Raw genomic sequence first — 26,821 nt, 5'->3', positions numbered from 1 at the left:
GCTGATATTCGTTAAGACAAATAACACAAGTATCATGAAAATATGATATAGATATAAAGATGGCACAATGGGTCCGAAACCTGATCTCTGTTTACTTGTAGTAATCCAACTCGTGATTATTGCTTAAAGCATTTGAGCCGTGCTCTGTGAAAGGTTGGATTAATGCATGTGCGTAAATTGACGTCCCATATTAGCCTGTGCAGTTCACATGCCAATCAGGAACGATACTTACTTTCCGCTTTTATGACATTTTTCGTTTCAAGAAAGTTTCTTCTTTGCAAAAATTCAGTTAAAGCAGGAAGTGTTGTCCTTGATTAGCCTGTGCTGACCGCACATGCATTAACCCCCCTTTTTACACAGCATGGCCAATACATAATTTTCTTTAATATATTCTTATCGCAATGTCTTATGTCAAATTTCGTAGGGTTATATGTCTGTTCTACAAAGGCCTATCGTTCGACCCATTCCTTCAATTGAAATATGGCGGAAAACGATGGGGTCAAAAGAATACATATTTAGAGTTGATTTAAGATATCAATATGCTCGCATGGAATGTATATACTGAAGTCTACTAAAACGTATACATATGGTATCCTCCGGGAATTTCATAAATAGATATAAAACATTGTTTTGCATGACCCATATATCTTGATGTCGGAGAACAAAGATGGCAAGCATTGAGCCAACCGTGTGCTATTACAACATTTTTATTAGGTCTTACGTCAGAACGTAACGCATTCGAAGTGATATTTGCAATATAAGAACCATAAAGGGGGCCTATGTGCAGCAATATTTGTGTAAAAAACAGACTGAACGCAGCGTATTGGCTGCTGAATCTGAAGATACCCAAGAGGGTGATGAATGTAAATTGTAGTAAATTTATCACATGACCTTTTTATATGTGCAATATGAAATAGCTAAGACCGACAGTGTGATATTTAAAAGTCGTAACAAATGTCATGCATGTTCTATTCTGTTTTGCGATTCTTGTCTCATATGATAACGATCCGATAATTCCCCTGCATGCCATAAATAGTACTAATGTTAATTGTTTATAACTTAAAATTCTTTTTTAAACATGAAGCTGATTGTCCGAGCGAAACACAGGCATACTAATGTTATAAAGAAGTGACAGCTACAGTCACAATAATGCAAGTTAATACCAAGTCTACAAATCTCATTTGTTGAGAGTCGCAAAGTTATCCGTACTTGGTGAAAACCGTAAATTAAACAACATAACTCGAAGATATTTATAAAATATTCTGTATCAATAATTCATTACATACGACATCTTGGTCAAGGTGCCTGATACAATGTTTTATATCAAGTCCACAGGTTTCATATCAGTAAATGTTTAAAGGGAGATAACATAACTCGGAATCTCATGTAAAGTTATCATGTAAGGTAAAAATAGAATGAGATTCATTAGCAAAAACAATTTGATACCAAGAGGAAATATATTTTTGAAAAACCTCTAATGCTTGTCCTGTGATAAGAAAAACGTCGAACGTCATACAACATGTTTGCCCCCGCTATATAGAGAAAACAGGTTATAGCCTGATATTTTTCTAATCTATCAGACAAGGCGTAGAATAATATAACGGTGAGGCTTGTTGAGCCGTTATTTTATTCGTTCCAGCCTGATATATTACAAAAAGATCTGGCAGTAACCTGTTTTTCTGTTTATCATACAATGTTTTTTGCTGTTTGTGTTGTATTTTGTGTTTACAATATATTACAACGTGGTATCAAATTGTTTGTTTTGTTGAATCTGATGCAATTTTACTAACATAATTACTTTTATATTGTTGATTCCGAGTTATATAACCATCTTCCACACATGACTGATATAAGAACTTCCTGTTGACCATTATATAAAACAAAATCAGGCAACGTTATATCAGGCAGATATCAATGTGGTGGTATGATAAAATACAACGTCGTAGCGATTATATTTCATTACACATTTAAAAATAAGACGTACATGTATGATAAACCTCACCTGCTAAAAAAACACAACGAAAAAACAGTAGTTGATTATTCTCTCTATATACACGATTAAATCTAGACTTCACAGTGCAAACACAACAAACAAATACATATAAGCTTATATGATTGGTCCATCATCACCAACATGAGCCTTTCCGCTAATGCAAGTCATATTTGCATTCCAGAGCGATTAAGCATACATTTTAGTAACTTTATTGCTTATCCCTTAATTAAATGAAATGGCAATTTTGTTTTGTGATAATTATTGTAAAGCAGAATAAAGACATCGAAAGGACATCAATTAAATATAAAATATATATTAAATATAAAAGAAATCGCAAGTAATAATATTTTTGGAAAGATACAATTGTTTAGATGTCCATTCATCCAAAATCATTGTTACATATTTACCAAATAAAGAGTGACCGTTTCTTTACTGGAAAAAAATGTTAACCATTTCTGCTCACGTCTGGGTATAGGTAATATTATTAAGACACCATATTGTTCTTTGTTGTTTGACCATAGAAACAAATGATGCAATTTGTTAACCATCACTGTTCCTCTAAACATGTAAATGTGCATTCATCATGAGTTTAACGCGTTTAAAAGCAATTGCTGATGCCACTAGTGAGTTCGAATGTCTTCAGTCACTGGAGATTATTTGGTGTGAAAGGAAGCTCCGTGATAAATGATCGTAAAAGATTGCTTGTAAAGAATGATTTATTGTGGGAACATGATACTTGCTCTAACCTCTTTGCGAAAAACACAGGACAAATACTTACGGTGTTTTTTTTTCTTATTACAGACTTCTATATTGTTTTGCATTAAGAATTGTAGAAATTGTAGAAATGAACATACATGTATCAGGTTCAGAAAGGGTGTTTGTTAGGGAAAATGTTTTATTAACTAAAACACTTTCATGTAATATTTCCACAGTCTCGAATTCAGTATTGTTTGATACATTACTTTAACGTATTTACATTTTTGATCTCACATTGGCATAATATTCGTATATAAAACAATGCTTACACAAATCGCTATATGTTAGTCTTCCCTCTGTCATTTAACTGTAATCAGGTCGAAATTGCGTCTTTAATCGCCGACCACTGATATTGCTTTATTTGTTGCTTTAATTTGAGTTTTAAATAAAAAACAATATCGGTTATTTATGATCATCATCACAATATTTATTGTGTTGTGTTTGAATACAATATAGTTTAGGACTACATACAATGTGTAATTAGCAATTTATTGCTACAATGAAGAAACACGCCGCAGTGAACTTGTTAACAAAGCTAATGGATATAAAACATAAGACGATAAAACTGTGGTTTTTACTGTACTTGATTCCTCTAAGATTCACATCATTTACAACGCAATACTTAAGTTTATGCTATTTTTTTTATTGGCGTCGCTCTGGAGAGCGGCGACTAGTATGTAATGCATTTTTTTTGCTTATAGGAGGAAAAGTTATTTTACGGACCAATGTATATATTTTTGTTTTAAGAATATCTTGCATAGTGGTGATTTTTTGTGTAAATTAGTGTGAATAAGTACTGCATTTGTGCCTATTACAGTTATTACAACATTTATTGCCAATAATGCAAAGCTAATTGTTTTAATTAATAACTGATCCACAACTGATCTCAGGGGAAAGATCACAGGTACTGGGCAAATACGCGGAACTTTCTGGTTTTGTATAAAAACAAAACATAATCAAAATATATTTATTTTGTGGTTTTTGTAATTTGCTTATTTAGTGGAGAATCAATGTAATACGATATTTGACGACCTATCGCGCAAGCAAGTTTATTGGAAGGCGTAGTGGTACGAAAACGTACAATGCATTAGTTTATTTATAGACATATAATCAAGATCGCTATACACAACTTCACCAAATAGCAGTACATATATGATGTCAGCCGGAATAGCTCAGTTGGGAGAGCGTTAGACTGAAATTGTTTACGCAACAATCATCTTAAGGCCCCCCCCCCCCGGTTCAATCACAGGTTCCGGCACGAACGGAACAGTTCGGCGGCTGACAATTTTTTTTAAGTCAGGTTAATAAATATAATAAAGCTTTATTTTATGTATACATTTTAAAATCCATTTTACTACAATTGGAATTTGTTTATAAAATTAATGGATGCCGCGTGGTGACACCGTTAATTACAATTTCTTACATCACTTAAATATCTTATAAACAATACACGTGTTTTTATATTAACAAATAAATGCAAACAACACATCTATTATCCATGTATTTTTACGGTTGTCTATCATAGGCCCTAATTACTATCCCTACCACATATAGAGCGCGAAGCGCGACACGTTTTATTGATTTTGACAACGAGTTGCGATAAAGGAAGCCGTCGCTTATCAAGGAGGAGCTGTGTCCCAGCAACCCGTTTCCCTGGAGTCAAGCACTCCTCGGAGTTTTTTTTAATAACCACATATAGAGCGCGAAGCGCGACACGTATCACTATCCAGGTGGTATGGGCCCTTTAGCATTATCCGACCATTACGTCCATAGTTATCTTCCTTAGAATTTGAGAAATTTTGAAATCGTTGTTCGAAGTCCAAAATTCATCCGATTGTTCCCAAACTTGCACAGGTTGTTTTTTTTATCAATTAGGACCCAACCCAAACTCTATATGAGTTATATCGGACCATGAGTCCAGAATTATGTCTCTTTGAATTTAAAAATAAAAGTGAAAAACTGCTTGGTTAGGTGATTATGTCAACATTTTTCATCAGGTTCTTTCCAAACGTACAGTGTCTTCATATCAATGAGCATTTTTACCTCATTTAAAATGAGAAACATCGGGACAATAAGTCCAGATTTTTTTATATTAAATTTGAAAAAATAAACAATTTCAACTTGTTTAAAAGATTTCACAACTTTCGTCTGAATCTTTCCAAACTTGTTAAATGTGTTTATATCAGTATTACTCGAACCCTACTGAAAATGATGAATATCAAAGCAATAAATCTATTATGATATTTTACTGAATTTTAAAGTATTGTGAAATGCAATTTACAGTTTTCATTTTTTTCCCCAACTTTTACAGTGTTTTCATATCAATGAGTACTCAACCCCTATCGTAAATGAGCAACGTAAGAATAAGTTCAGAATCATCTCCCCTTGAATTTGAGAAAAAATATGAAATTACGCTTACAAGATGAAGCAGATTTTTAAAAACCTACACAGTTCTGTTCCATTAATGAAAACTGCACACGGATAAAAAGGAAACCAATGTAAATAAAATGAACTAGGAAATATTTGGGGGTTACAAGTTACAACACAAAATCATAGAAAATGGGTATTTGGGGGTTATAACTCAACATCATAAATAATGGTTATTTGAGAGTTATAACACAAACTTATAGATAATGGTTATACCAGTATCTTTTTCTATTTTGTTTAAAATAATCGGCCAATATATTAATTTTTACAGTAGAAAAAAATCGTTCCATGTAACTTCATTGAGTGCCATTTACACTGAAATTCCCGACGCCCCTTGGTGCTTTGCATTAATACTTATCTTGTTAATAAATTGAATCAAATTGTCAAGGTAATTTTGGAGGTGTACACACATAAATACGTGTGGTTGCTCCAAAGCGTAGAATTCCTGTTAAATAAGTTAGACATGCGTCGATGCAACTTGAACAAAAATTAAACAAATTACCTAATTTCAAATGTATTGAACAGACATTTTGCATTATAATCGTGTTTGTGTTTCAAAAATCAAAATGGTTAATAAATCAGAATTATATAAAGATAGATGACGTAAATGTATTGAATATTGATACAACCATTTCATCTAAAACAATACCATTTGCAAGATCAACTTAACAACTTCTTTTTATTGTCTGCGATCATCGTGTTAAAGGTTACCTGTTACCACTGGTCATACCAATGTATGTTTCGATACAAGCTCGATATTTCTTTGAGAATATGTTAAGTTTATTAAGAAGATGTCAACATGTTGCTTGATATTTCGTTTACCCGCAAACGTACGTTATTAAGCATGAAGTATGCATCTTATGATAGATGTATGCTGGGTTTATAATGTTCACCTTGTTCTTTATATCGTAAGCAATAAAGCAAACACTGTTAATAACCCTTTATTTGTACAAGTGGATAACTTTAAGTGGTTTGATAGCAAACCATAATTAAGAGTGGTTTATTTGACCGATAAACTACGGTGAGAATTCATTTTCTAACATTATATGATCACACATTTATTTTGTAATTGTTCAATGAAGATGAATTGTCGATTTCTTCGATAAATGATTTCTGTGGCTATCAAAACAGGACCAACCATCGACGTTACTTCTAACATGCAAATACGGAATACAATTTAAAAAAGAACAACAACAATAAATTGCACGAGTTCATGGTACATAATGTAATGTCAGTTTGGTCAGAGCTCACTATGAATCGATTGCCCACATGCCGTGTATTTATTATTCCACGTGTTTCTACCTTTGAATGTTGTCGATTATTAAATGGTATAAACATAAACATACTTCATATTAACAATTTAAAGAGTATCAATACCACTGTCTACTAGACTAAGTGTTGAAAAAAAACTTATTCCAACATAACTTATAATTTATATGCATCTTCTTATGAATATATTTTACGATTGACTTTATACTTCTATAAGTATAAATATGCATTTAACACAGTAATTTATGCTATCATTATTGTCCGTAGAGATAACATGGATGGTATTCCAATCCCTTCAGTGAATAACATACAAGATGTTTTAGGCAGCCTGTTTTCGTTATTACGGTCAGCAAAAACATTACACACTTTTTGTTTTTACATTGGTATCAGGGAAAGTATAGTCAACAAATTATTAGCTATGAATTAATCAATTCATAAAACACAATGCATGAACAGTTACATTTAATTCGCTTGATAATCGACCTTTAACGTTGTTTTTTCTGAGTTAAATCACATTTCTTGACATAAAATTCGTTGCTATTTTCATTATTGAACATGATTTAAATTTAAGTAAAACTGCGTTTACTTAACTTTACGTTAATATAAAAACCACACTGAACCTTAGTAATAAAATAATATTAAACTTCACTTAAAATAATAACATTTTTACATTTAGATTGTAATTTGTATCAAAGGCTTCATTGCAGTTAATTAAAAAAAAGTATTCTTCATGTTGCTACATCGTAATCTTGAGGTTATATTCCTTTGATTGATTGCCAATATTTATTTCTTTAATAATAACTTTAACACCTTTCCATTATCGTTTAAATAGATAAACGATTCCTGTGACGATAGTTAACTTAAATAAAATGTAAAGTATGCAAGTCAACCAACCGATTATTTTGTTACGAATATTGTTTATGGTAGAAACACGTTACACACGTTATACTTTGTAATGTTTGTTTACTATGCCTGTGCATTTTGTTGTCAACACTGGGTGTAACTTCTACGTCTGTAATTCGGATGGGTATCGCACAATTCTGAAGAAAAAGCTTCTGGAATCATGGCTGTCTGGTGTAATTTGAGCTTAAATGAAGACTTTGGGGTTGTTTTAGTTTCATGTATTTATGTTTGTGGTAGTTGTTAAATATACAAAGTCCTAAAATAAATATCATTAAAAAACGAAATTCTTTACGATCATGTATTGTAAATTTCTATTTCATAATTTTTCATAATTTCTGGTCGGTCATCTCCTTTTTATTGACAGTATCCAAATCACAGTAATAAAAATGACGGTACTCGAAAATAGCTCTATAAAAAAGCGGTTATTTTAATACGTAGGTCATATGTATTCTTTAATAATTAAATGACATACAAATCTCGCAAGTTTGTAATAATACGATTAGACGTTCTGGAATCGAACATGTCAACTAAACATGTTGACGCATAAGCAATTCTCAAGATACCAATTAATAAATGTCACTTAGATATATTATCAGCATACATTCCTCTATTGAATGAATTTCACTTCAAGAGCAGAAAGAGAGCCCATGAAAACACCATGGTTGAGCTTCAAATTAACGGTCGTATGTCACGTGCATCGACAGATTATCATCACGTTTATGCGTGAATTCTCGAGACGTAGTGTCTGTAATTGATATGATTGTTCAGTCCTTTTTAATGTGTGTCTTTGCTTTGCCATTTGCTTCAATGTATCCATTCGATGATAATATATATTAAATCAAAGAGAGAATATACACTAAAAATAAGTGTAGATTTGAAGCGCGGTCGAAATGTACCTATTTATAAAAAGATCACACAATACTTAACTATGATTTTGTTTTGTATCATTCACAAACTAATCGCAAATAATATAAAAAGGTTTCATATTCTTTTTTTTTCCATAAATTATTTGAGGTAACAATGTGCCTTCCGCATATAAATGATGTTATTATTTAAAGTCCATCCATTCATCAAGGCTTCAAACTCAGTTGCACTAGGGATTTAAGTTGAAATAGCTCGCTCATGATGAATGGCTATATCGCACATTTGCATGATTGAAAATCCCAAGTTTCTGTTGGTGTGATATGACTATAAATACATGGAATTTAAGCTATCGTCATCAATTTTTATCAACATTGATCCTACCTTCCATTAATGTTATGCATTTTACATTTTTATAAGTGCCACTCTATGTTCTGCCACCAGCACAGGACCACAATGGAAATATGGGTTTACTCATTTTTGTGTTATCCTTGGTGTTGGTGTGTATGTCATGGTATATATATCTTAATGTATGTGATATTTTTATATTTTGTACATGTTGAAAATGCCCATGTATGCATTTCTTACCGAAATACATCTATCTATCTTTCGTCAATATTAGTTGTCGGGAGGCGTTTAAAGACACATACATACTCAACATTAACGAATATTTCGTAAATGTTCGGATATCGCCGCGGGAAATTCACATAGAATATATTGTCACACAAAAAATATAAACGCGCATTTTGTATCTCGTTAAATCTATGTTACCAGACAACATCTAGCATTGAAATTTTGGAAACGTTGGAACATACTAGTTAAAACTCATTATAACAAGCAATATATAAGATGATTTGATGCTAAACAAATACACATCAATTCATTTAGGGCTGCCCATTTATCATGATCGCTGGTTACATAATAACGCACGTGCTATACTTAACAAATGTGTATTATAAGCAGATTTGTTATGAACACAAGTTTAGAACGTACTGCCAATGTAACGAATATCAATACCAAAACCAAATTTTGAAGACATATTGTTATTAAAAATAACTTATAGTTTATTTACATCACTTCAGGAACGAAACCATTAAATAAACTATTACAATAATTATGTACCCACCAAAGCAGAATATGCTACCCTTATTTTGGATAGAGATAGGGTCGACAGTGGATTAATTTAAAGCTTCCTTTAATTAAAGAGAACCTTTGGGGCACGCTATTTTTAATAGTACGGTCAGTTAATAATTACCTATGGATCATAAGCATTGTGAAATACAAGTATAATTGGGATCTATAAAGATGTTCTTGGGTTTTCAGGGATATTAGAAATTTGCGTTTTATGTATATGAAACAATTCAATTTTTAAAGATCTATTGGTATTGAAAAGTTAAAAATCAACCTAGTTACTGCAATTAATCTAAAACAACTGATAATTACAGTTGGTTGGATGTGCATGGATATATATATACCATGTTTTTAGTTACACATTGTTGTATTAAATACGTGATGAAGTAAATAGGACAGACTCATCAATTAATATATTTATTATATATATATATTGATTATAAAAAATGGTGCAGGCTTATTGGATATGCTGGCCAGCTAGCTATAAGAAGGTCCCGTTTTTATCCCCATTTGAAATCGTCTTTAAACTATGTATAATTAAAGATAGGGCCGAATAAGCCTCGTTGATTCAGGCTTATAGCCGACTTGAAGAAGGATTTTGACAGAATAAGCCTTGGGCCGAATGAGCCTGCTTTACTCTGAAAATACAAAACCACAAGTATTGTTTCTCCCAAGGAAACAGGCATTAATGCTTAAGTAAGCCTTATATTTTTATGCAATCAATCTAAAATATATAGTTTAAATTAATAATAAGTTGTTGAAATGAACATTATGCACATTAATTTATTGTACATGTATACAAGTACCAGTTCAATCTTGGCTGTTCATGAACTTTATCGAAAGCACCATTACTATGAAACAGTAGTTTGCATTTTGCGAAGTTCCACACAAATGATGCTGATGTAAATTTAGCACGATTATGAATGATTAGATATTTCTTAAATCTATTTTCACTTACAATTCGACTACCAACTACGTTGTTTCGAACAAAGTTGAAATTAACACTATTTCACTTTGGAACCGTACCACATAATATTATACATTTCTCAACGTTGTGCAATTAAAATCGTCGTCCACTGTTGTTTTTTTCTCATGTGCAACATGTGAAAATAATAATTTCGATGATCAGGGCCGCGGTAATATTGACAGAAGATCGAATTCGGAAACCATTATATCATAGATTTATTTATTCTCTAAATCTTTTCCTGATCCATAGTGTGTCTAAGTGTGGGGTTTGGAGCTCAATTTTACCATGTTAAACCCTCATTGGACGCTTCAAGGCGATGATTCCATTTTTATTGCGTTTTGTGTCTGCTATGTCAAACAGTTATGAGAAGTAACAATGCCAATCTGAACAATTTCCATTGTTCACAACACATTTATTTATATATGTAAAGGACACGGATCGCTATGAAAAGCCAAGAGAAAATATAAAAAAAAGTCAACAAACACATACACATATGAGTAATTAAATTAAGAAGTAAACATGAGTGAGCATATTAGTTGTAATAAACATACACCTAAAACATATAACACATATGCAATGTACAAATGCGGTTATGTTGAGAAAATACATGTATGTTATTGATGCAAGCGTTAGCCAGATTAAGAAAACCGTTTCGTTACATTACATGCTTGGAATCATCATGCTTGCTTGTTGGTTGTATCATGATCAAGTCTTCAAATGGAAAAGAGGAGCGTGGAATATACTGTTTATTAAATTACAGAGCGTGAAATAGAATTGTACGTTGGGCGGTATATAGTGGACACATAAAAAGAAGTGATACATAACACATACATACAGACGAGGATTTTAAATAACCCTTATACAAGCACGTGTTTATGTTGCTATAGGTATTCCTACAGGTCAGTCATATATAATATCTAATAAAGATTCGCGATTTGTAAACATGTATTAATGAACGCGTGTTGTGATTTGCATACTATCGATGTTTGCGTCAATCGTGATCATGCAATATATATTTCAGTCGTGCCACTCGTGAAAATATTCATTTTTATTCACTCGTGAATTTAAGTCAGTTTTCTACGGAGATATATACAAATGCCATCTGTTAAACAATGACGTATTCGTAGCTCTAAAATACATGAAACTCATCAAGCGCCCCATTAATGATCATATGTGTCTTCAATGTACGTCACTATTTTTGTCCTAGTGGGTGGACAATATCTGTTTTCTAAGGCACAATGACTTTATTATTACGGTCGCAGGGACCTCGTTTCCTACGCATTAGCAGCGGTTTCCGGGATTAAGGGATACAACATACATCTATCTAGTAGTTGATTTCTTAAAATATAGTTTCAATAAGTGTGTTTTTGTTTCCTTGTGCTTACAGTAGCTACGCAAACATATAGAACAACAGACAGGCGTCATTTGTAATTCTACTATATCCTCTTTAATTTTGGCAATTCCTTTAAGCCCATTCATTCATCAATCTTTGTACTCAATTGCAATAAGGATTTAACTGGAATAGCATGCTTATGAATAATGGCAAATATAAACACGATTATTTGATTGTTGTCTTATATATTAATACTACTTAACTTCTTGTATTGTATATGTTGTGAAAGGAATATGAATGCATGAAATAAATTGAAATAACACGATTGTCAATATGAGTTATTGAATACCATTTGTTTGAGAACAAAATATATCACTTATATGGCGTAGTTGTAGATATTCAAGAACATTGCAGATATCTATTATTTTATAAACAACGTACATATATTGCAAACATGCTGTTTAAAAAAATTCCGATGCAGTAATAACACTCTCTATTAATTACATGCGTAGGCAGAGTACAATATCTAAGGTCTTTTCAGCATATGGGTTTGACAACGTTTATTTTGGAACGAGGACGTCTTTATTATCTAAAGTTTATTCTTAATGTTAAGTTGCTCTGTGAGAACATTAAAACAAGGTGTATTCTGTCAAAGTTAATTATAACACTCAGTAAAATACCTCCGAACATAACACTAAACAAGAGTTGTTTCCATCGGAAGACATATGCCCCCAAAAAACGCTTTTTCGAAACCTAAACGCAGATTTCGAAACCTAAACGCGGACTCTAAGTTCAAGGTCACAGGGGTCAAAAATTGTGTGCGTATGAAAAGGCCTTGTCCATATGCACATTCATACCAAATATGAAGGTTACATCTGAAGCGACATAGAAGTTATGAGCATTTTTCGAAACCTAAACGCAAAAGTGTGACGGACAGACAGACGGACAGACGGATAGTGCGATCAATATATGCCCTCCTTCGGGGGACTAAAATCCAAATGTGTGAATTAAAATCATATTATACCCAAAACATATTTATTATGTATGCTTTATTTTGCAATACTGTTTTTGTCCCAATTCGTTATAATGTAATACATAATATTCAAATCTCATAACAGCAACCATTTGAATGGTCATTTTGTTTTTCGCCACTTTGTATCGCCAATATTTACCAGTTCCAAGAGAGGTAAGCATAAGAGTTACACTATTAACCAATGCATCATAACCGAGTAAACAGTTGTCCTCTCTCAAAGCAATGTCCATTTATGGCGTACAGAGCACCTTAAGAGGAGTGCTCTTCAAAATCAATTATCATCACAACAATCATGGCTTCACTTTACGGAAATACCCAACGGCATTAAGAATAAAGAATTACTGACTTTAACAGGGTTGAATGTATCGGGCAGGTTGGGATTACTAGGATAAACACTAGATCTGACAAAAAAACTGGCAGCAATGTTTTGAACAAAACGCAATGAATAGCACTTCCTGACTTCAATTTGCTATCGAAAATTATCGTGATTAGATGTTACTATTACAATACCATTGACATATCGAAAGGTTTTTTATTTGTGTGTGGATTTATTTCAAAATGTCTCAAAAACTAACAGCAGAAAACGCGTGTTTGTTATATTGTCATCTACTGTAATATATACTTGTGAGCCAATATTTGAATCTACCTATTTGTGTATATTTTGTTTGGTATATATTAACACCTAAGTACATATATATATATACTCTTCATATATGACAAACAACCAAGGATACACACACGTCGGCATATTTATGTCAATTAAACGACCTCGCTGTGACACATGTGCTAAGTACCAGATTGGTGTTTGCTTAAGAGGCATGTTAAAACATGTTTGAAATTCAGTTTAATAGGAAGACATCCGCTACCTGTAAAGAGCTACTCAAGCTAGGCAAACGGTCATCAGACACAAATAGACGCGATTCCTTTGTGTAGTAGTCAAACATACGACTCCCACTATTGCGAATAGTAAAAATAACAATTATATCATGTTAAACCGGTTGTAAACCCCCATTGTGTGTTAGCATGGACCGTTCAAATGCGATGATCCTATATTTATTTTTGAAGAGACAGTCTTTAACATGTTTTCTGCGTGGTCATGTGTGGTGATATGTCAATAGGTAAGCCCAGGTGTAAATGTGAGGTTTTGCGGTTGCGTCCTTCAAATGCGGTCTTATATATTGGGTTGTTTGTTTGTTATGAGTTTTTATCCTATGTTTTAGTGTATGGTATTGGTCGTTTGCATAACATAAAGGACCAAGAAGTTATGATAAGAAATTAATACCTGCTGATGCAACTGCTGTTTCAAAATGTTTAATTTAATATATATATATATATATATATATATATATATATATATATATATATATATATATATATATATATATATATATATGCAGTATCACTTTGTTCATGTAACTATCTTAAATGTACATAGAGCATGTACGAACAGTGTTGTATCTATTATATTTTTTGATGAATATCTGTGCTCTTTATTGCTATCAAAATCATGGTGGTACTATTCATTCGTATTGTGTTGGCTTTGTTTTAAGTTTGAAGCAAACAATAGCATAATGTAGTTAAGATATTGGTGCTCTACCTAACTCGATAATGAAAAAAGTTAAGTTTTTTTTGTATTTTAACAGATGTGTTTTTTGCGATTTATGGCATTTTGTTTGCGCTTATAACCATACGGATCGTTCTTACTTAATGTATCATCACTGTTTAGTACTTACTTGCACACGGGTCGGCTGTATTTAACACTCATGATCACTGTCTTTTGCAAAGGTTTTGGCATTAACGTCGTCCTTATGCTATTGAATTGTCCAGGTCCATATCTTCTGGCATTAAAAAAACATGGCGTTTAATTTTTTTTTCGATGTTTGTTTCCAACAGTTTAATGATGACAAACGAGTTTAAATATGTCGTTAGACGTACACAAAATGTTCGTTAGTTGATCAACAAAGTCAAGGCATGTTATCTGGGTAATACATAATTGTAAGACAATGTTTAAATTGAAATATTGCCTAAATATCTATACGGCGGCTTATTGGTAATTGAATATTTTCCTTATCACACGGTTTCAATTCTTGAAAAGCTCCATCAAGAATTAATATGAATGAAACATGTGTTTAAACGAATTTTCTAGTTTACACTTGGAAAAGCGTGAGGCGTCCGATTGTATATTTCATAAACAAATCTTTGTAGTCAATGTTGGTAAGGTTGATAGTTCATGTCTTGATAATTACATAATTGTGAGAAGATGTTTAGACATGGAACCATTTGTTTAGAACTCCATAGAGCCGATTATAGTTTATTGGTATTGCTGAGCACGCGGTTTCCATACCTTGAGATCCATCTCCAGAATTAATAGAAACAAAACATGTGTTAATATTAATTTTCTATTATAAACTTGGGCAAGCGCGAGACGATCGTTTGAATATTTCATAGACGCATCTCTTTCGTCAATTTTGGGTAGGTACTAACAATGTCTTGATATACTACATTTTATTTTGTTAGTGTAACAATGAATTCTAGTTAGTTATGGTCATAATAAAATAAGCACATGTGTCACAGCGAGGTCGTTAATATGAGTAATGAATATGTTTTCAATGTAATATTCGCTGTTAAATAATTATCTGTATAATATATTTCACCACATCCATGCATTCCTTACATCACACGGTAAACTTCATTAATTTTTCATTATCTTGAGTTTGGCCATCATAAAATATCAAATCGACTATTCTTTAAACACACTGGTAATTTCTGCGAATTTAGTTCTTCACATTGTTCGCGCCGCATATCAATCATTTCTTGTAAATGTCAATGTCATTATGACTCCACCTGGAAGCGTCGAGGAACAATATCTTAAAAGAAAGTTTCGTCATATTTATGTTTTCTTAACCCATTCATGCATAGCGTCTAGAAAAAAGGCATTGGCAAACAGCGTAGACCCAGATGAGACGCCGCATGATACTTAATGGAATTTCTGTAAGAAATATTCTAAATATAGAAATAAATATACTAGACATCCCTAATTTTAGGAAATAGATTGATCCAATTTTGAATGATGAGAGAGTCCACAAGGCATAAATGGGTTAAACGACAAGACACAGCGTAGTTGCTTTCATCGCGCAAAATTGACAAATAAAAGTTCATGGTGGAAAAAACTACAACAAAGTAACCTTTTGTATAATTGTTTCACGATCTTATTGTCGATTCAGTAAATAAAAAATACCAAACGTGTCAAACATATGCATGTGGAATAGAACACTTACATTGACAGTAAGAGAGAAAGAGAGCACTATTATTGTTTTCATCGAAATGCTGTCATTAAAGAATAATGCATAAAACATGTTTTTGCTTGTGTACTTATATATGAAATTGTTAGTAATAAACTTAAATAAACGCAGAGTGCATGAATTAAATCTTAAGTAACATACAGTGTGTAACATTGGCATTAATTTACAAACTGCAGCGCGTTTCCGCCAATGAAGAAAGTATGTGTTTCTGCTACATTCATATTTAAACATTCATATTTGACAGATAAAACACAATAACGGATGACAATGTGGCATGTGAAAAACAAGATAATAACCGTAGTCTGTGAAATAAAAGCGCAATTCGATCAAGTGATATTATCCAAAGCAATTCCATTAGCGATTGTCATTTATTAATATCAGGACTGACCAGCACTTGTTGTAAAATGAAACTATGTAATTAATCCTGAAAAAGCCCGGAACACTCGATGGTGATCAATCAATTGTGATCGGACACAATATCTAACTTATTTTGTTTGCTGCATAGTCTTAATAGGTACTTTTTTTCTATTAAATCAATCATTAAATTCATTGTACATAATTATTATGTAACTGATTGCAATATTTTATACGGAGCAGCTTATAAAACCATAATAGTTTTAAAACATGCGATAGATATATTTTAGGAGTAAGTTTGTGAAAGCCCTCTCCCATTATACTCATATACACGTTTGACAGCTTCATTCCGAGTGAAAAACGTTTTGATGTTACGCCGTAATCTAATTTCATACCTGGCTGGCTTCAAAATAAAATGTTTTTCGCCTCACCGGACGCGATTTCAGAGTATAAATTGAAATGAAAATCCAATTTCAGTTTTCTTGACAACATTAAATCGGTCATTAAATTATCAAGTTTAATAATATAATATATTGGTGGAAGAAGTGAAGTAAGCATTCTCTTTTTATAACATAAGTGTGCGTTTGTTGTATCCGTGTAAATGAATATAGTCAGAATGTGTATACACGCAAATTATACAATTCGCGATAAATGCTTCTCATGTGTATTTATTGGTTGCTTCTCTACATGTACCTACGATAAACTGGTAATAATAATACCTTAGCCTTCTATCGACGAGTATGGTTTTCTTTAAACGACATTTAAAAATCATCAAAGGCATTCGATGTAATATATGTATTATGTTATAATATAAGCATATTATTGTTTGAATGTACATCGGTTTAGGTAAATAATAATCATGTATAATACAATCATTTCAATAATAAGTAAATCATGTCAACAATATCAGAATACCCTAGACTGGTTTCGATCAGTATCATGGTTACACGCCTTTCTGACAAAGAATCAATTTCCAATTTCGTTTTGGGCTGGAAATGTTGCAAGACAAAGTGTTACTGTTTACGATGCCCTGGTTAATACAAATACGCTTTTAAGGAAAACTCTTGTATGGTCATCCTAACCCTCATGTTTGTATATATGGTATTATGTTGGTGGAATTAACCTTTAATATTAAGTTATACATTCAATCTGTTGATTCGTATACCATAGCATTGCTTTGTAGAAACAATTTATAGCTAGTGTATTAGAGCCATAAACAGAACTATAAATTAAAGTATTCCGAATAATAGAGTCAGTACATATTATTTTGTTTATTTGTATATTGATGATTTTTGTTCGTATCATGTCATAAATTAGCTTTCTATAACCACAGGTTCAGCTTCGTATGTAAACACGTTTATAATGGCTGTACCGTTTTTCTAAATGAGCTATTGTTGAAAATTTACAAGCAAAACGTATTTAATCATAGTTATCATTATAGTTAAATACTTTAAACATATAGTACATTAAAACAGCATGTGATTACTTTTATTTTTCAAAAGAGCTTTGTGGAATGAATTGTACTTTGTATGTAAAGCAACTGTAAATGGGCACTTGCTTTTAATAAGAAAACTAGAGTATCCATAATTTTTTTTCGTCCTGTTAATTTTGCTGAGTTCGGTTATTCATATATGGAACAAATGACGTCAACTCGTTCATTGATAAATAAAAACATATTGATCAAAGAATAATGGTATATCCAATATTAACGTTTTTAGGAAAAATCGCGATCAAATCTCATTGCAAAATGTGTACAATAGCTTTACCTACATTAAGAAAATTGTGGATGCAACTGCCGTGGATGTGATTCAAAGTTAGGATATAGAGTCAATATCGCACATTAGAAATCAGACATTGCCCACTCTCCCACTCTTGAGGACAAAATATGCATACTCGTAGAGCTGTAACGATTCGGTTCGATGCATCGAAAAACCGGTTCAACCGCCGAGTCGATTTCGATACCAATACGGACAATTTCTCGATTCGATTCACTGCAATTCCAATTGATACGCTTTTTAAACCTTACTTTCCAAATCCGTCGTCTAAACTTTCTTGTCATTTGTAATACGTCTTGTGATTGGTCAATAGCCAATATGGCATCCAATGAATGAATTAATAACATGCTGAGCATTACATCAGCCGGTAAAATGTCTTCTTAAACCACGATGAAAGTACGCACCATCCAAATTAAAATCAAAAGTATGGGACCATTTCGGGTTTCGCGAAGGTTCCTGATGCAAAGGCAACTTGAAAAACATGTGTTTGTGGACGTAAGTTGAAATCAGGCAGATTGGTTTGTTTACTAAACTTTGTGCATTCTGTTAATAAGTAAACTGGAAGTTGTTTATATACTTACATGTGTTTTTGTGTGTTTTTATCTGTTAAACACATGTGATACATTGTGCATTTGATGTTATTTAAGAATAACCCAACAGGAAGTTTTGTTCAATAAATTTGTTACTTATCAAACCATGTTGCGTTTTAAAATTTTATTAAAACAATTAAAACAATTAAACACTTAAAATGTACGACATAATAACTTAATAAGTTAATAACAAATACCAAACATATTAATTCATGCCCTGGACAAACTAAACATGAAATAGTTTGAAAAATAAGCAGCAAATAGTTTACTTTGAATCGAATGGAAAATTATCGAATCGGAACATTTGTTATCGAAATTCTGCCAAGCAAAGTGAGACCGTTTAAGATTCCGGTCCAGTTAATATCAACCAAATTTTTAAACTCAACTGCATTCTGTAGGAAGACTTGTTTTTTAAATTAACAAACACTACATCTGTTCTGTTTCTCTTTTCAATTTTGTGTAGAGATATAATAACAGTTATACTCCGTGTCTGAAGTATACGTATAATAGAGAACATCATGTAAATTAATACAATATTGTGTTTGCAAGTATATTTAATTCTCTTAAAATGGTTAATTAAGTTTAATGCGTTTATTTTTATTTAAAAAATCCCTCCATCCGCTATCCTACATTGTGGTTATATATCACTTTGACTCTGTATTTATTCAGTGCTGTTTGTCGAATGACCGATCATGTGTTAAATTTTATGAGAATATATTGTTCTATTATTTACATTGTGAAATGTAAGCCAGTTAATAGGTCGAAACAGTCAGTTTTTGACTAGCAAAAAACGTTTCCATCTCCGCGGCTAATGATGCTGTGGCTCCTTATATACATAAAAAATACAAAAAGCACTTTGATTGATTCCATTAATGTGAGTAAAAATACATCAAGCACTAATCGCCATTTTGTATAAAAGGTTTCGGCGAAATGAATTGAAATGGCCGTTGATAATTATTACGTGGGATTGTGTACGACTTTTCTTGGACTGACGTTCGATACACATATTTTATATAAAACAAATTAATTTGTACATTTTTTGTTTACAGTCAGGTCTTTTTAAGAGACGTTTACCTTTCTACGAAATGAATATAACTACCTGTGGCGTCTTACCTGGAACGATAAAAAAAATTGTGTGCAAATGTTTTTGTTTCCGTAGAATATTACATACATATGTAGACAACACAGTACATACATACAAAGCTTTTCAGATAGTATTGTACAGCTACTTGATGGGTACATACATATTACTGGCGTACATTCAACATACAATCATATACAAATCTAGTTGTGTTATACTAGAAGTAGTTTACAACAGCAAAACATGTTATTTTTTTTTAATTGTAAATCGCTATAAAATGACGAATTTGATAGACAAACGCTGAGTTAAAACGTCGAAATAATTGACATCCATGTGTTATATAGCGTCCTTCCTGGAATATATTTTAGGATACATGATATAATTTAGGTTACCAAAACGCGAGGTAATAATTATGATCATTATGATGAAATTGCATGTTCTGGGGAGAAAGAAAATGTCCCATAGGAAATGTAATTCATAATCTTCAATGACAAAGCGAGGTTTCTTCGTTCCGTCCTATACTTCGTGTTTATACGATATATCATGAACAGATACACGAAACGTTGTAAGCAGGATCTCTAAAGGTGTGAAAACTCATATATTCGTGTGTAAAAGCTTCGCTGATTTTGCCCTTTGAATACACATATGACATCGTTTAATAAATGCTTTGTTAGCGCGCTATATCTCAAGAACTAGTTGTCTGGTTGAACCTTATATTGAATACATAGTATAGTCATAATGTTAACAAGTGCATATTGTGAGGATTGTTCTGCTCCATTGATTTTACAGGGAGTAATTGATCTTTTACAACAAATAAGACATGTTTATTGCCGCGAAAGAGATAATGATATCACACTGAATACTTTTTCTTTATTAAATGCTTTAAGTCAATTCATACATTAACTACACAAAATATCCAAAATTAATGATTAAGATCCGCTCATAAAAGTATTTATATCAAACCTTTTATTGTTTTTTTAAAGCCCAATTACTACTCAAAATCATCGAAAATTTCGAACAATATTTCTTAAAGGCGCCTTTTCACAGATTTTGTCATATTTTAAAGTTTGTTATTAAATGCTTTATATTGATAAATGTAAACATTGGATCTTAAAAGCTCCAGTAAAAAATCAAGAATAAAATTAAAAAAAAAGGAATAAAAAGTAGCCGGTGCCAGGGCTCGAACCAGTGACACCCGGAGTCCTGGAGTTAGTCTGAAGTAAAAATGCATTAGCCCTCTCGGCTATTCTGCCGGGTATACACAGTTAAAGTATTTTGTACCTTATATAAGCAATCCTCGTAGTTTCGTAAATTTAAACGACAACAACAGAACTCTCCAAATTATTCAATCGTTTCGCGTTGCAACGCTTTATAATTTTAGGTTTTCAAATCGTCAAAAGATACATATTATGGCTATATTGGACTATGGTAAATGTTCAGTAATACTGTTTCCTCACAAATATCATAACTAAAACGTAAATTTGCGAATCTGACACAACATTTTTCAACTTTGTCAATTTACCAAACCGTGAAAAGATCCCTTTAAAATAAAGTTGAACAATTAAAAATCAGTGTTCCTTATGGCAGTAGCCGAAATTTCAACGTCAGATGTGGTCTGGTGAAAATAGATGTTTGTAGATACAAAATGCTCGTTTTCGTATTGATTTTGCATATTAATTCCATTTTACATGGTACCATTTAAGTGTTCGTGTGTGGTATGAATAGATGTATTCGCGGGAAATTAAAATGGATTAGTTGAGTAACAAATAAATAAAAACGATATTTTGTATCTACACAAATGTAATCATACCACATCTAGAGTTAATATTGTGGGTATGGCTATAAGGAACACTGATTGTTTAGGTGTTAACTTTATTTTACGAAATACATAACACAATTTACGTTGAATATGAGCGTTATAGAGGCTTTAGGTTACACTTTGATCTGAACATTTTTGTGTGGATAGTGTATGTTAAATTGAGTAACATAACAGCGTAGAAAATGTTTAATTTGTGGTGTGGAAAATCATTAATACAATTTAGCCTTGCCAATAAACAGATTACGTGCCTCAGCAGTAAGAAAGCAAATTCGTGTTATAACGCTCTAGAAACTATAATGTAACATAAATTTAATTATCACTGTCTCGAAGATAATGTATTAATTTAAGCCTCATTTTAGATTTTTATACATTTAAATATAATCGGAAATATTTATGCTACCAAGCAACTTTTCGTTAAAAATTAATTATCTCCACGTTAATGTTGTTGTTTTTAATGTTAGTAAGACGGGTTTGCTGTATTCTCAGCGCAATGTGTGCAGGATATAAAACGTGGAAATGATTGTATTTGGACAGGGCTACGTAAAATAAAGGGTTGTCCCAAGTACTGCTCTCCTCCCCTATCATCTAAAACGGTCATATGAATACATTGTAAGGTATAAATACCATGTAAGTATTCTAGAAATGACTCGAGTATTTAACATCATAAAACAGATCATTTGAATGATATAAGATAAAACAACTATTTAACGTAACTACACATTCAATTATCGAAAAGTAAAAGCCGTTTAAATAAAGACAGAATATTTACGTAGGTAAATGTGTGTGCAACTGCGTTCTAACTATTTTCGTTTTAGACTCTAAGACCTGGTTACACCCTTGAAGAGTGTCTTAAAAAGCCTTCGATAATATTGACCAAAGGTACACAGATTTACAATAGCTTTGTTTGTGTTTTTTATTGTTTTTGTTTTCAATTAAATCTTAACTGAAACAAAATCTCAATTTTAGAGAGCCAGTCGGCTCAAGTGTTCTCATATTGAAAGAATATTTTATAAATAATAATCCTTGATATCGAACAATATAGTACAGAATTGTCTTGGTAAGAAAATATTCCTATAACAGTTGTTCCGAAAATACTGCTCTTTCACGAAATGTTTTTTTCCACTATCTTTTTCACACCAGTTATTCAAAATACAATATAATCTATTCAAGGGTATTAGAACAATGTATCAATCAAATCCATAGCATATGTCTTTATTTTTGAATTTGTGCACACGATTCTTTATTAACTCGAAATTGCATAGAAAATAAAAAAATCTTTACATGTAAAAATTGAATAGAAAAACATCGACTAAATATGTTACACATGACATTTTTTCAGGAAATAGCTCAAAACATTTAACAGCAATTAATCCAAAATAGAATATTGTCCCACTATCCAAGACTGGTTTCAATCAGTATCATAATTGCACTCCTTCTTGACGTGGTATCCATTGCCGTTTTCGATTATGCAGCGAACAGTTTTCAGGGAAAGTGCAACTGTTTACGACGCCTTGTTAACCCATGCATAAAGCGTGGGAAACTCAAATGTCTATGTAATGTATAAAATTTACAAACAGTCGCATTTATATTCCTTAAGTGTAGCGCGCAAAACAATGTACTGTTTTCTATTTGTCATAACATTTCACTTAACACAGTGCGTTGCTTCGGTGCAGGTGTTGTTTACTAAACGTTGAAGGACAAATTATGTTTATAAACATTTAAAGTCACAAATACTTCGCTTTTACTCGAAACATTTTGTTCCATTTTATTTATGAATAAACAATCATTGTATTTATTAATTAACAATCATTGCATATAAATATACATTTTAAGCTATGATTTTCATTTTTTTCTGGAAATTTTCCAACGGTGTAACTGTGTTTGAAAATGTTGCAGCAGTAAACATTGAGGAAGAAACATACAACGTATTTACAAGAAGTAAAAATGGACCCTTTTTTCGAAACAATTCTCATTCTTAACGAAACCATATAACATCGTCTGAGATGCTTATTTATTGCATGCCTTTGTTTATAAATCGTTTTCAAGACCACGATCTATACATTTAACCTGATTCTAATTATCCATTAAGTACAATGGTTTGCATGTAAATAGTGATCGAAATGAGACTTTTTTTGTTTTACTGTAATGTGTAAAAATGCTTAAGCCTAAACCAATCTGTATTTTGATTTTATGTGAATATTGATTATATGTAGCTTACACTTGTTTGAAATTTAATCATTTGGTTAAACGTGGGGCTAAGTATAAGGTTCACCTTGGAGGAGACTTGACTGTTCTTAAGTGGTAAAACCAGTTTAAATCATTTCTAAGCTCAGTGTTGCGTTTACTGTTATACTGACAGTTATTGTATAGAATATTTAATAAATACTCAAGAATAGTAACTTAAAATTATATAATGATTCTATTGCTCTAGTAACATGATTCCTATATTGCATTGGGCTGTGATTTGTTTTTAACTGATCATTTGCTGTTGCGGAATTACAGAAATGCAAAGCCGAAGAGACATCTACCAGACTTAACATCTTACTATCATCCGCGACTATTTTTTATCTTAGCCATTTAGTGACGATTTGCATATCAAACACAAGACGACACGTACATCTCTACACAAAACATAAAGGCGTTATTAATTTTGGGTCACTGAATGTGAACGGTCCATGTAATACATCTCACTCCTGAGCAAGGATTAATCACTATGGGCGCACGTGTTATGCTAATACAAGATACCATCTATAAAATACGGCTAAAATCAATTTGTTTGTCTATAAGTGTTCAACAATTGCACATTATCAGATCATTAACAAGAACAATGCTAATTTCGGATAAAACTATGAAACTGAATATTGACGTATTTGGAACCTTGTCCACACTGATATTACTAGGGTTCAATGAAGACGATACGATACATGCTATCACGAAATGCATACGACGTACAATTAACCATCACGTATATACTTTTTAAGACTTAATGCTTTGGATAAAGGACAGCATAAAGCTTGACAGCGATATAAACCACATAAAGGACTATAATGAAATAAAATGTCGTCGTCATTTATCTGTCGGTTAATACTGGGATATGTGTCTCGACCAAGCATGCGGCCCCATAATTTGTAAGTCTTTATTGCAAACCATTCATCATATCAATGCTTTTTCAGCGTGCAATTTAACTAATATATTGCTTTTTAAACCTGTTGTCCAATATAACACCAGTTATAAAGTGATACAACCAAACAACACCATTTATACAATTCAGTAATCGCAGTGTTTTAAAAATATAGTACGTGTTTACCTATATGAGGCAAAACTAAATGTTTCCCTAATGTGCTTAAAAGGTTATAAGAACAATCAATAATAAATTCTCAAATATAAAACTGTCAAATGTTTTGTAAGAATAATCCATTCACTGAATCTTGAAAATATTCAGGCAATACAATTTATAGTGACATAAGTAACACATGTCGATTAACCGAGTTTCGAGGTCATGATCAATTGAATTACCGAGTGCCGCTGTAATGAACGGTCTAATATCCGAGTTTCGCGTCAAAAACGGTCCAGTAAGAGATATTCACTCTCATTAAAATTCCATAAATAATTGCCAATTATGCAAAACAAGGCTTTTTAAAGAAGCACGAAATGGCAGAATGTAGGGTTTCATTTCAAGGAAACATCCCATTTGATAGTGTAGAATTAGGAAAAGGACAAACTTTGTCTCAAACGAATCATTAAACATTCGATAAAGAAAGTTGTATTTAAACACGTTAAAAGCATGTGATCATTCATGGGGAACAAAGACAATAAGAGCACTGTTTTATGTTTAGTCCGTGCCACTGCAAGAACATGTGGCATTTAGGAATGACTGTTTCTTTAAGAATATAAATTAATACAAAGAAAAACAACACGACATTCTACTCTGACACCTTTAATACGGTAATTTATGTTTAAAAGCAAATCAACCAGACAAAAACTAAACGTGTTTTATTTTAAATATTTTATTAATTAAGTTGAAAACCTCAAGGGTTAGGTAATCAAGTCATTTCACACTTTTGAGCGACTGACCAGTTTAATTTCCTGTTTTAAAACTCAAATTTACAAATATTATTCGAGTTACCAGAATGGTCAATTTAAATTAACTTTCTCAGCGATCTTATGCAGTTGTACAATTAATGATTTGTTTCAAAGGTTGCGATATCTGGTTCTATAAATGATTCTATTTACTAAATAATGCAAACATATCCAGTTTATCAAATACCTGGGTAAGAAAGCAAAAACCAACGCGCACATACCTGGCTGTCGTTATAATCCATATGCAGCATATAGTCTGTTAAGAGGTCGGTTCGCTTGTTCACATCCTCCAGAGCCATTTGCACCGCAGGTAAACATCCTTGACCCCCGGCCCAGCTGCCGGACATGGGAAATATCCCGCCAATAGTAAGATTCCTACCCTTGAATCCGGAAATCGGTCGGATTGTCATGACAACTAACACAACGAGACAGAATCGACCAAATGATCCGTTCGCCCGCATGTCTTAAAAATGCTATGTTGTAATTTAATAATTCTTCAAACACTGTTAAAATTATGTGATTAAATAATTTATACACGTATACACATTTGATTTACAATATTATCAATTTGTCTCGGTAATTAGAACACTTACATTACTTGAATATTCAATTATCTCATGACGCAAAATGCTTTTCTTAATCGCTGTATTTATAAATCACTTAAAACGGCAAGACAAGCCTGAATTGTACAATTAACAAATACGTGTAACCTTCATCAGTCTTCTTTTTGAAAGTTAATTATTTTTACTTAGCGTTTATCTACAAACATACTTGTTTAACAATAACACGTTATTAACTGCGACAACGTCCCAATGGCAGCAAAAGCCACACCATTCCATATAATTGTACTTCCATCAGTTCCCCAAAATCCATCACAATCCACTGTCATCCGATATATACATCTCAAGCAACACTTTAACTGAAGAATCGCACCGTGTCCTGAGCAAACGATGCTAGTATTGGAACTGCGGAACAGCGAATTGTGTTCGCTAGCAAAAGCAATATCTGAGACGAACAACTCCATCCAGCGAGAAATACAATGGATCGATATGGCAGCCATCTAGTTCATATGACAAACGTATGACGAGTCTGCTAGATTAATATGATAGCTGAACGTTTTATGTTCAAAGCGTACATGCAGCCCGAT

General features: G+C 32.3%; 1 protein-coding gene across 5 annotated transcripts in view; it reads right to left on the bottom strand.

Annotated features, from left to right (window-relative positions):
• LOC127837993 (gamma-aminobutyric acid type B receptor subunit 1-like) overlaps positions 1 to 26,821 on the bottom strand; it is a 399,001-nt gene that overhangs the window by 91,909 nt on the left and 280,271 nt on the right. Inside the window, exon 1 of one of the 5 annotated variants that reach the window (XM_052365469.1) lies at positions 25,896 to 26,724. The exons of the other annotated variants lie outside the window; for them this stretch is intronic. Within the exon in view, the coding sequence (XP_052221429.1) occupies positions 25,896 to 26,135 (240 nt within the window). The 5' untranslated portion in view covers positions 26,136 to 26,724. Of the gene's footprint in view, positions 1 to 25,895; positions 26,725 to 26,821 lie in introns of those variants that run through there. 5 annotated transcript variants of the gene reach the window in all.

This window comes from Dreissena polymorpha, chromosome 7 (assembly GCF_020536995.1).
Source record: "Dreissena polymorpha isolate Duluth1 chromosome 7, UMN_Dpol_1.0, whole genome shotgun sequence".
In the NCBI taxonomy this organism is placed as follows: domain Eukaryota; kingdom Metazoa; phylum Mollusca; class Bivalvia; order Myida; family Dreissenidae; genus Dreissena; species Dreissena polymorpha.
The sequence above is the reverse complement of the archived record's forward strand: the minus strand, read 5'-3'. Positions and strand labels throughout refer to the sequence as shown.